Here is an 11,988-nt window from a genome sequence, read left to right on the forward strand (position 1 = left end):
TTTGAACCTTTCGGTCACACCGAGTTTCAGTAACTGCTTGCAGTTATGAATCTTGGTGCCACCGAGTTGTTCCACTCGGTCACACCGACAGGGTCGGGCTATATATAGTCACGGGCAAAAATTTGGAAATTTCTCTGAACCCCTTCGCCCGAGCGATAGCCTGCTCTACCAACTTGGTCTCCGGATCGTCTCCTCGCCGCCAGGCGCCTCCAGTCGCTGGTCTCCGTCACCGTCAACGGGAATTCTACCCCGCCGTTGCCGCCATAGCGAGTCTCCGCCGAACTAGGGTATGGACTCGATCTTTGTGCTATTCTCCAATCCAATTCTTAGCACATTGTGATCATCATGATTCTTGCCACGATTGAAACACTCCTATCCAGTCAATGCGTTCGTAGATTAGTTTTGATTCGAAAATTTTAGGGTTAGGTTTCCGCCGAAACCATCTCGGACCCACCGAGTTGAAAAACTCGGTCCCACCGATTTGGCTTATGCCATTGCACAAGTGAGACTCGGTCTGACCGAGAATTACTTATCGGTGTGACCGATTTTGGAACTTTGTGAAACCCTAGCAGTCTCGGTGCCACCGAACTGTGACTCGGTCTGACCGAGTTCACTAGTTTAGGTTCCAAAACTGCTTCGGTATCACCGAGTTTAAAAATTGGTAGATCTGAGATGATTTCAGTGGGAAACTAAAACTAAGTTTTTGGATCATTCTTTTGCAAAAATCTCTGCATTTTGTGATGCTCATCTATTCTACCTCATCTATAAACTATTCACAGGGTCAGCAGTCAGAGTTTGCAACATGTCTGATCAGAGTGACAGCCAGAACTTGTCAGAGCAGCAAGTGCAGATGAGTGAGTGCACTAGTCCCTCCAGTTCTTTTGATGAAGGCAGTAGGAGCACCCCTAGCAATTTGCCGAAAGCTGCCACCAGACAGAGGAAGAAGAGAACTTCAGATTCTGAGGATGAAGATTATGTGGCAGATGAGGAAGCAACTTCCAAGAGAGTTGAGCCAGCACAAGGCACAAGGCCAGGGTTAAAGATAAAAAGGCCAGCAGGCAGGCAGCCTATGTCAAAGGCCAGAGCTTCAACTGAGAAGCCCACTCCCAAAGAGCCAGTTGCTGCTGAAGGCAAGAAAAGGAAGGAAAGGGTTAAGAAGACCGTAGCCAGAGTGCTTGGAAAGGCTTCCATCATGGAAGAGGAAGAAGAAGAAGAGGTAGCCGCACCAGCACCAAAGGCACCCAAGCTAATGGGTGATGCCATAAGATCAGGGGCAGCTGCTTCCAAGGCCAAGCCAGCTCCAAAGCCAAAACCAAAGAGAAATACAAGAAGCATCCCAGCTGCTGAGAAGAACAAGGCCCCAGTGCCTGAAGCTGCAGAAGAAGATGATGAAGAGCAAATTCTCAGAAAACTCAAGCCCAAGATCCCAGACCACAATGATGCTCATCCTGTGGCTGAGGACATGAAGCTCAGGAGAGACTCAGGGCTCAGGAAGTGGAGAGAAGCAGATCCGTATGCTTCAAGGAGAAGAACTGCTGTGGATTACAGATTTCACACCAAGGAACAACAGGACTTCTATGAGACAGTACTGCTTGATAAGAAGCCAATAGTCTGTGATATGAGACGGGTTGACTGGCAGTACATGAAGGAAAATGAGGAACACTACCCTAGAGTGTATGACAGCTTTAGTGCTTGTGGAGTTACAGACTTTGTTGGGCAGAAGCTCACAAAGTGGAATGAGGAGCTTATCATGCAATTCTACTCCACAGCACACTTTTATCCAAATGGTAGGATAACTTGGATGTCAGAAGGTACGAGGTACCAATCTATAGTTGCTGAATGGGCAAAGTTGATCAATGCCCCAGAGGAGCAAGCAGATGACTTGGACATTTATGCCAAGAAGAAGATGGACCACAACTCTATGTCCAACATGTACAAGGAAATTCCCAATGAAGCACTTGATACTTTCAAGTTTGGTTCTGTGCATTATCTTCTGTCAGGGCTGCCAACCATTAACTGGATCCTTAGGCACACTCTGTTGCCCAAGTCAGGTGATCACAAGATGATCAGAGGCCATGCAATCAATTTGCTTCATGTATTTGATGTGCCTCAGAAGTTTAAGGTGATGAGCCTCATGGTAGAGACAATCAAGAGGACATCGGCAGACCAGAAGAGGAGCTGTGGATATGCCCCACAAATTCAGGAGCTCATTAACTCCAAGATGGGCACGGGCATATACTTATTGGACAAGGAACACCTGCCCATCCGTCTATATTTTAAGGACAATCAAGTTGTGATGACTGAAAATGAACCATCGTCTGCACAAGCACAAGCAAAGAAGGAGAAGGCAAGGAAGGAGAAAGCTGCCAAGATGCCAACTCAAGAGGAGGCATCTGAGTACTTCTTGAAAACCAAACAAGAGTAGCTTGGTTACCTAATTGCATCCACCCTGCGGATTGAGAAAGGACTAGCCACCCTAACTCAGAACCAGGCAAGCCTAGAGAGAATCATGGAACAAAAGTTCTATGACTTGGATGTCAAGGTGACAGAGATTCAGACTGCAGTGGAGCAGCTCCAGGATGACATGCAGGAGAGGAGAGGCAGGACTACAACTGATGCCTTTGCCAGAGTGCCACGAGGTCCGAGGTCGTCTGCAGTGCCAGTTGCTAACACCAGAGCCACCACGTCTGCACCAGCTACAGCCTCAGTTCCACCAGCTCCAGCATCTACTTCAGCTCCAACTCCAGCGTCTACTTCAGCATTTACGGAAGCCTTCATCCTTGGAGTGATCCGGACTCCACCACCACCTGAAGATCAAGCCTGAGTGTCGATCTAGCACTATGCATTTTCTAGGAACTTTTTGGTAACTTGTTGCCAAAGGGGGAGAAAAATGTATAGATCATAGGCTTCGAGAGAGAGAGTGTTGCCTTTTTCTCTCTTGCTTTATTTGGTGGTTTTTCGAACTTTGTTTGCTTTTGAGTGCTTGAGATACTATGCTTGTGAGACATTGATGATCATGTGTTTGATCATAAGCTACACTTAATGTTTGCTTAATGCTATTATCTTATCAATCTTATTGGATCATTCACTATTCTTGGTGATGAGTGCATGTATTTGATTCTTATCATTTTAAGCGCTCCACCAAGATGTATGTGACATGGAAGAGTAACCCATGACTCTAACTCTTTGTGCATTTGCAGTCCAAAGCAAATTTTAAATATGCACAAATTTAGGGGGATCTCTTACTTGTCACATACTTCTCAAAGCGACAATATATTTCATGCTTATTATCATTTGTCGAAGCTTTGATCTATATGTTGTCATCAATTACCAAAAGGGGGGAGATTGAAAGTGCAACTATCCCTAGGTGGTTTTGGTAATTCATAACAACATATAGCTCATTGAGCTAATGCTATTCCAAGATGATTATTTCAGGAAAGCTCAATGATTGGCATGGCATGGATGTGAAAGTGGAACCCTCAAAATGCTAAGGACAAAGGATTGGCTCAAGCTCAAAAGCTCAAGACTCTACATTTTATATTTTAGTGATCCAAGATCACATTGAGTCTTTAAGAAAAGCCAATACTATCAAGGAGGGATGAGGTGTTGCTTAATGAGCCTCTTGCTTCATGTGCTTAGTGATATGCTCCAAAACCCTCAACTACTTTCCCATATCCACATATGACCTAAAACCCTAAGCCAAACTCGGTCCTACCGATTCTTTCTATCCGGCGCCACCGAGTTTCATTTGTCATAAGCCACTGCCAAACCCTAGCAATTCGGTTCTACCGATAGGGATCTCGGTCTCACCGAGATGGGATTGCAAACTCTCTGTTTCCCTTTCATAACTTTTCGGTCTCACCGAAAGAGCGAATCGGTCCCATCGAGATTGCAATGTAAATTCAGTGTTTCCTTTTTGTAACTTTTTGGTCTCACCTAAAGAGCAAATCGGTCCCACAAGTTTGCCTGACCAACTCTCTGGTTAGCTTATTACCAAAATCGGTCCCACCGAGTTTGTATAATCGGTCTCACCGAGATTACGTTATGCCCAAACCCTAACCATATCGGTCCTACCGAGTTGCATGTCAGTCCCACCGAAAATCTCTAACGGTCACTAGGTTTACCTTTTCGGTCCGACCGAGTTTGTTGATTCGGTCCCACCGAGATTGGAAAACTGTGTGTAACGGTTGGATTTTGTGTGGAGGCTATATATACCCCTCCACCTCCTCTTCATTCGTGGAGAGAGCCATCAGAACACATACACAATTCCAACTCATATGTTCTGAGAGAGAACCACCTACTCATGTGTTGAGACCAAGATATTCCATTCCTACCATATGAATCTTGATCTCTAGCCTTCCCCAAGTTGCTTTCCACTCAAATCTTCTTTCCACCAGATCCAAATCCTATGAGAGAGAGTTGAGCGTTGGGGAGACTATCATTTGAAGCACAAGAGCAAGGAGTTCATTACCTACACACCATTTGTTACTTCTTGGAGAGTGGTGTCTCCTAGATTGGCTAGGTGTCACTTGGGAGCCTCCGACAAGATTGTGGAGTTGAACCAAGGAGTTTGTAAGGGCAAGGAGATCTCCTACTTCGTGGAGATCTACCGCTAGTGAGGCAAGTCCTTCGTGGGCGATGGCCATGGTGGGATAGACAAGGTTGCTTCTTCGTGGACCCTTTGTGTGTGGTTGCTTCTTCGTGGACCCTTTGTGGGTGGAGCCCTCCGTGGACTCGCGCAACCATTACCCTTTGTGGGTGGAGCCCTTCGTGGACTCGTGCAACCGTTACCCTTTGTGGGTTGAAGTCTCCATCAACGTGGATGTAGGATAGCACCACCTATCCGAACCACGGGAAAAACATCCGTGTCTCCAATTGCGTTTGAATTCTCCAAACCCTTCCCTTTACATTCTTGCAAGTTGCATGCTTTACTTTCTGCTGCCAATATACTCTTTGCATGCTTGGTTGAATTGTGTGATGATTGCTTGACTTGTCCTACAATAGCTAAAATCTGCGAAGAACTAAAATTGGGAAAAGGTTAAGTTTTTATTTGGTCAAGTAGTCTAATCACCCCCCCTCTAGACATACTTTCGATCCTACAGGTGCTGGTGCAGCAACCTCTTCTTCTTCTTCTTCCGAGTCTCTCCTCATAGAGGGTTTACCAAGAACTCTGGCAGTGGTAGTCCTGACTCTCTTCTTCTTCTTATCTTGGCCACTTGCTTCCTCTTCTGATTCCATGGTGAGCTTCATGGTTTCTTCAGGTACAGCCTTCCTAGGCTTAGAGGTAGGAACTCTTCTTGCAGGTGCCTTTTTCTGCATTCCAGGTTTGATGGCTGCAGCTGAGCCATATTCTTTCTTGAGCACCTTCTTCTTGGATGTGGCTTCCTCTTCTGCCACATAGTCCTCATCCTCTGATTCAGAAGTTCTCTTCTTGCTTGCTCTAGTGGCAGCTTTGGGCAGATTGCTTGGGGTGCTCCTGCTACCCTCATCAGAACTGCTAGAGGGACTAGTGCCCTCACTCAAATGAGCCTGCTCCTCAGATCTGTTCTGGTTATCACTCTGATCAGACATGTTGAAGTTCAGACTGCTGACCCTGTGAATAGTTTATAGATGAGATAGAGTGGATGAGCATCACAAAATGCAGAGATTTTTGCAAAAGAATGAGTCAAAAAGTTAGTTTTAGTTTTTCACAGAAAGCATTTTGGATCGACCGATTTGCAAACTCGGTGATACCGAAGCAGCTTTTGGAACCAAAACTAGTGAACTCGGTCAGACCGAGTCTCAGTTCGGTGGCACCGAGACTGCTAGGGTTTCACAAAGTCCTGAACTCGGTCTCACCGATTTGTAATTCTCGGTCAGACCGAGAACCACATGTGCAATGGACGTGGCCGAATTGGTGGAACCGAGTTCCGCAACCCGGTGGGTCCGAGATGATTTCGGCGGAAACCTAAACCTAAATTTTCGAATCTCAACTATTCTAAGGATTGTTTTGACTGGATAGGAGTGTTTCAATCGTAGCAAGGTTCATTAAGAACACAATGTGCTAGGAATTGGACGGGGAATAACACTGTGATCGAGTCCATACCCTAGTTCAGCGGCGGACTCGCTACGGCGGCAACGGCGGAGACGAATTCCGTTGACGGCGGCGGAGACCAGCGACTGGAGGCGGCTGGCGACGAGGAGGACGATCCGGAGACCCAGGAGGCAGAGCGAGCTATGCGCGGGCAAAGAGGTTTCGGAGAAATTTCCAAAATTTTGCCCGTGAGTATATATAGCCCGACCCTGTCGGTGTGACCGAGTGGAACAACTCGGTGGCACCGAGATGCATAACTGTTGACAGTTATAGCAACTCGGTGTGACCGAAAAGTTCAAATCGGTTGCACCGAGGTGAAAACCTAGATCGACTTAGTGATCTCGGTATGACCGAAATGGAGGAATTGGTCAGACCGAAAAGCACAAAGAAGTTTTGGAAGTTTAAGTCTATGACAAATAGGGGACTCCGAGTGCTCCTCACACAGAGTGGTTTGAATCTGACTTGATCAAATTTTGTGATGTAGCATGAATAGAGTTTGAGACGAGAAAAGCATAGATAGCTAGAGAAGGTTCTTAGGCATTCTTGTCCATCCACTTGGCAAGGAAAAGGGAAAAAACCAATCGATCAAAACAACAAGTGGATGTCCTCGAATGAGTAAAATATGCTCTCAACATGCTCACACAATAAAATGGCAATTGAAATATGTGGCAAAGCATGCACAACCAATTCTAGCATCTATCAAGCAGATGACTAGGTCATCTATATATGAGTATATTGACTTAGGAGTCAAATGAGAACATTTGATCATAGGTCATACTCATCGTTTAAGCACAAGTGGGGTTACCACTTTTACATAAAGCATTGTTGTGTTCACATCATTAGAGTTACTTTAGCTCAATTCTTAGAGTAAAGCTCCCCCTAGATGTGATATCCCCCCTAAGAGGGATGAACTAACCTTGGGTTTTGTCGATGATGACTTCATGTAGATGTTGAAGATGTGGATGCTCAATGTTGATGTAGATCACTTGGAGCTATCCATTGGAGTGAATTGCACTTTCAATACCTACATGGGTTAGTCCTATCGGCGTTATGGGAACGGGGGTCCCCAGACTTGCCTGCCTGCGGCCTGCGGCGTGGCTCAAAGGGGGGCCTAGCATGGCCTGTCTTCATCAACACAGACCCAAGACCCTCGCGAGGGGCCAAGCCTTGCGGGGCGGACGACATGGAGCTTCCCCAGGCATGGCCTCATCAGGCTGGCTCGCGAGGAGGCGGAGAGATCAAGGCGAGGTACCTCACGAGGCGCCCGTGACGCAAGCCATGACGACCAAGGGCGCCAGGCGGGCGCTAGCCCGCGCAGTGTCCTCCTTTCCTCTTTGGTGCAAAGGGAGCAAGTGCAGGTGAGAGCATCAAGCAAAGGCACCCGTTTCGGTGCAACGAGACCAAGACCAGTCCAACGGCAGGAAGGCAGTCATTGTGGAGCCCAAGCCAGCGTCACCACCAGAGCCTTTGGCACGCCAGGACCAACTTTAGTCAGGATAAGTGTACCAGATGTTCCCCTTCAAAATGGCCAATTGTTGGCGCCCTTCCCGCTCAATATTTGGGAAGAGGCCCAGGGCCTTTACCTATAAATAGGACTAGCCTCCCGCAGAGTGGAGACATCGAGAAACCAGGGTAGCTGAGAAAGAGAGAGAAAGGTGACTGAACTCCTCCTAGAAGTTCATCACCCCAGCCAAGAACAGACCCTCGCGAGGCTGTTCTTCCTTGTATTGTTCATCCTCATCAGCCCAAGAGGCAATCCACCACCACACACTGGAGTAGGGTATTACACCACATCGGTGGCCCGAACCAGTATAAATCCTGTGTCCCTTATGCTGTTCTTTTGATAGGTTAGATCTTTGCGAGGCGGAGGGGTGCAGGTAGGTAGAAGGCATAATCTCCGCGCGCACCCCAGAGTTCAAACCTCAAGGGTCTGCCGGAACCCGAAATCCGACAAGTCCCACAAGGAACAAACAAGGATATCCATAGACATAGAGTGATGCACACACAAGATGATGTCTATGAAAGCTTTTAGGTTACCTTGTCCCTTGACTTACCAACAAGAGGGTTTGTGACTCCTTGAACTAGTGCAAGATGTGGAAGTTGATTGCACTTGTTCTTGCCAAAATGATAGAAGTGAAGTATGTTGGCGGAGTCACCCTCAAGAACTTCTCTAGTTCGTCTTCTTTTGGATCCACACCATCTTGATGGGAATCCTTGGAGTTGTAGTCGTACTTGATGAAGTGGAACCTGAAGTAGTCTTGGGAATACACTTGACTAAGGTCTTAGGAGCTTCTTCGAATGCATCAATTTCCTCTTGAAGCTTGTCCTTGCCTTTTTGCTTGTAGTCTTGTGGTGGAAGATCATCTTGAGCTTGTGTCCCTTTGAAAGAAGTAGGATCATACTTCTCTTGTTGAGGAACAAACTTTGTCTTGGGGTATTGATCTTCTTCCCACTCAACTCCATTGGCATTGAACTTTCGTTCAAAACCAACACCTTGATTCTTCCGGTGCCTTCCTTGCTTGCGTACAATTTCCTCGAATTTCTTACTCCCGGCAAGGCTCTTGTACACTCCTTTCTCTATAATTCCCTTCAATAGGCTATTTTCTTGCTCAAGTGTAACTTGGCTAAGAGAATCATTAGTGGAATCAAGAGAACTACTAGAAGCAACAATATTGGATATAACATGATCATTGTTACTACTAGAGGAAGCATATTTCTTGTTCTTGTTACTAGACTTAACTTGAGGCATGTAAGTGGATAAAAGTAAACGCTTGGCAATGTAAGAAGAACTTTTCTTACGAAGATCATCATTGATTGCTTTTAAGAACTCATGCTCTTGCTCAAGGTTGAGCTTTTCAAAGCGTAATTTCTCATGTGTTCTTAAAAGTTCTCGATGATCTTCTAAGATAGTTTCATGAGCTAACTTAAGAGTGTTTAGTTCTTTAGTTAGGGCCTCAATCTTCTCCTTATCATTGTCACTCATTTTATCTTGATTAGCATGATTAATTGACATTTCATCATAGCATTCATCACCAGAGTTGTCAACAAGTAAATCAACCTCACCTAACAAGTCATCTTCATCACTATTGAAATCAACATACTCGAGGTGTGATACCTTTGGGCCTTTAGCCATGAAGCATGTTCCAACTCCTTCATTTGGTGAGTCAAATATGTCATAGGAGTCGGTTGACACAAGTGCTAGACCGGCAACACCTTCATCTTGAGTATATTCGGAATCGGAGTGATAACTTCTCTCGGAGTGGTTGTCGGAGTCGGAGCCGGATACCCATTCACCAACATGAGCTTGATGTCTCCGTTTTGTGTAGCTCCTTGATGACTTGTCCTTTCTTTCCGAATCCTTGCATCTCCGTGAGTATCTTCGTTCATAACGATCATCTCTACTCCTTCTTTCTCTAGATGGTGATTCCTCTCTTCGGCTTCTTCTTTTGGGAGAGTCTTCTCTTTTCTTGTAGGGAGCTGTACACTCATTGGAATAGTGTTCGGGTCTTCCACAATTGTAGTAGTTTCGCTCACGACTAGAAGATCTTTTGTCATTGTAGGACCTTGACTTGGAGCTTCTATCTTTGCTTCTACTCTTGTAGAACTTGTTGAAGTTCTTCACCATTAAGCTTAATTCTTCATTGAAGATTTGCTTCTCACTTGATGATGTGGGGGCTTCACATGAGGCTTTGTAAGCACCACTTGATTTGTTGTGAAGTTCCTCTTTATCCTTGAGTGACATCTCATGAGCAACAATTCTTCCAATGACTTCCGTTGGCTTGAGATCTTTGTAATTAGGCATCATTTGGATCAATGTGCACACGGTATCATATTTTCCATCCAAGGCTCTTAGGATCTTCTTGATGATGAATCTATCGGTCATCTCTTCACTCCCTAAGCCAGCAATCTCATTTGTGATAAGAGCAAGCCTAGAGTACATTTCAGCGACACCTTCACCATCCTTCATTTTGAACTTGTCAAGTTGACTTTGAAGCACATCCAATTTGGATTCCTTGACGGAGTCGGTACCTTCGTGCATATCAATCAAAGTATCCCAAATTTCCTTTGCATTCTCAAGACGGCTGATTTTGTTGAATTCTTCGGGGCACAATCCGTTGAAGAGAATATCACAAGCTTGAGCGTTGTATTGCAGCATCTTCAACTCATCCGCGGTAGCTTCACGGTTTGGTTCTTTCCCATCAAAGAAGTCACCTTGCAAACCAACACACACAATAGCCCAAACGGCAGGGTTATGTCTAAGAATATGCATTTTCATTTTATGCTTCCAACTAGCAAAATTAGTACCATCAAAGTAAGGACCTCTACGGTGATAATTTCCCTCGCTAGACGCCATACTCTCCTAGGTTGTGAAACCAAGGCTATGACCACCAAAAGCTATGGAAATCAAAGCAAATGGAGACCAAAGCTCTGATACCACTTGTATGATCGGAAGTATGTCTAGAGGGGGGGGGGTGATTAGACTACTTGACCAAATAAAAATCTATCCTTTTCCCAATTTTAGTTCTTGGCAGATTTTGGCTATCTTAGCACAAGTCAAGCAATCTTCACACAATTCAATCAAGCATGCAAAGAGTATATGAGCAGTGGAAAGTAAAGCATACAAGTTGCAAGAATGTAAAGGGGAAGGGTTTGGAGGATTCAAACGCAATTGGAGACACGGATGTTTTTGTCGTGGTTCCGATAGGTGGTGCTATCGTACATCCACGTTGATGGAGACTTCAACCCACGGAGGGTAACGGTTGCGCGAGTCCACAGAGGGCTCCACCCACGAAGGGTACACGAAGAAGCAACCTTGTCTATTCCATCACGGCCGTCGCCCACGAAGGACTTGCCTCACTAGCGGTAGATCTTCACGAAGTAGGCAATCTCCTTGCCCTTACAAACTCCTTGGTTCAACTCCACAATCTTGTCGAAGGCTCCCAAGTGACACCTAGCCAATCTAGGAGACACCACTCTCCAAGAAGTAACAAATGGTGTGTTGATGATGAACTCCTTGCTCTTGTGCTTCAAATGATAGTCTCCCCAACACTCAACTCTCTCTCACAGGATTTGAATTTGGTGGAAAGAAGATTTGAGTGGAAAGCAACTTGGGGAAGGCTAGAGATCAAGATTCATATGGTAGGAATGGAATATCTTGAGCTCAACACAAGGGTAGGTGGTTCTCTCTCAGAAAAGTTGTATTGGAAGTGAAGATCTATTCTGATGGCTCTCTCCATGAATGAAGAGTGGGTGGAGGGGTATATATAGCCTCCACACAAAATCTAACCATTACACACAATCTGCCAAACTCGGTGGGACCGAATCGTTAAACTCAGTCGGACCGATTCAGCAAACCTAGTGACCGTTAGGATTTTCGGTGGGACTGAGATGCAACTCGGTAGGACCGATATGGTTAGGGTTAGGGCATAATGTAATCTCGGTGTGACCGATTACACAAACTCGGTGGGACCGATTTTGGTAATAAGCTAACCAGAGAGTTGGTCAGGTAAACTCGGTGGGACCGATTTGCTCTTTTCGGTGAGACCGAAATGTTACAAAAGGGAAACAGTGAGTTTACATTGCAATCTCGGTGGGACCGATCGCTCACTTCGGTTGGACCGAAACGTTACGAAGGGAAATAGAGAAATTGCAATCCCATCTCGGTGAGACCGAGATCCCTATCGGTGAAACCGATTTGCTAGGGTTTGTGGCAGTGGCTATGACATGTGAAACTCGGTGGCTCTGGATAGAAAGAATCGGTGGGGCCGAGTTTGACTTTAGGTTTGGGTCATATGTGGATATGGAAAGGTAGTTGAGGATTTTGGAGCATATCACTAAGCACATGAAGCAAGAGGCTCATTAAGCAACACCTCATCCCTCCTTAATAGTATTGGCTTTTCCTATGGACTCAATGT

At 45.7% G+C, this 11,988-nt stretch overlaps 1 protein-coding gene across 1 annotated transcript in view; it reads right to left on the bottom strand.

Moving 5' to 3' along the window:
• LOC147984087 (uncharacterized) overlaps positions 1-10,427 on the bottom strand; it is a 42,466-nt gene extending 32,039 nt beyond the window's left edge. Inside the window, exon 1 of the mRNA XM_087540975.1 lies at positions 8,527-10,427. Coding sequence (XP_087397101.1) covers positions 8,527-10,427 — 1,901 coding nt within the window. The remainder of the gene's footprint in view (positions 1-8,526) is intronic.
• Between the last annotated feature and the right edge of the window lie 1,561 nt (positions 10,428-11,988).

The sequence above is a fragment of the Triticum urartu genome, chromosome 2A (genome assembly GCF_056163025.1).
Source record: "Triticum urartu cultivar PI428250 chromosome 2A, HENAU_Tu73, whole genome shotgun sequence".
In the NCBI taxonomy this organism is placed as follows: domain Eukaryota; kingdom Viridiplantae; phylum Streptophyta; class Magnoliopsida; order Poales; family Poaceae; genus Triticum; species Triticum urartu.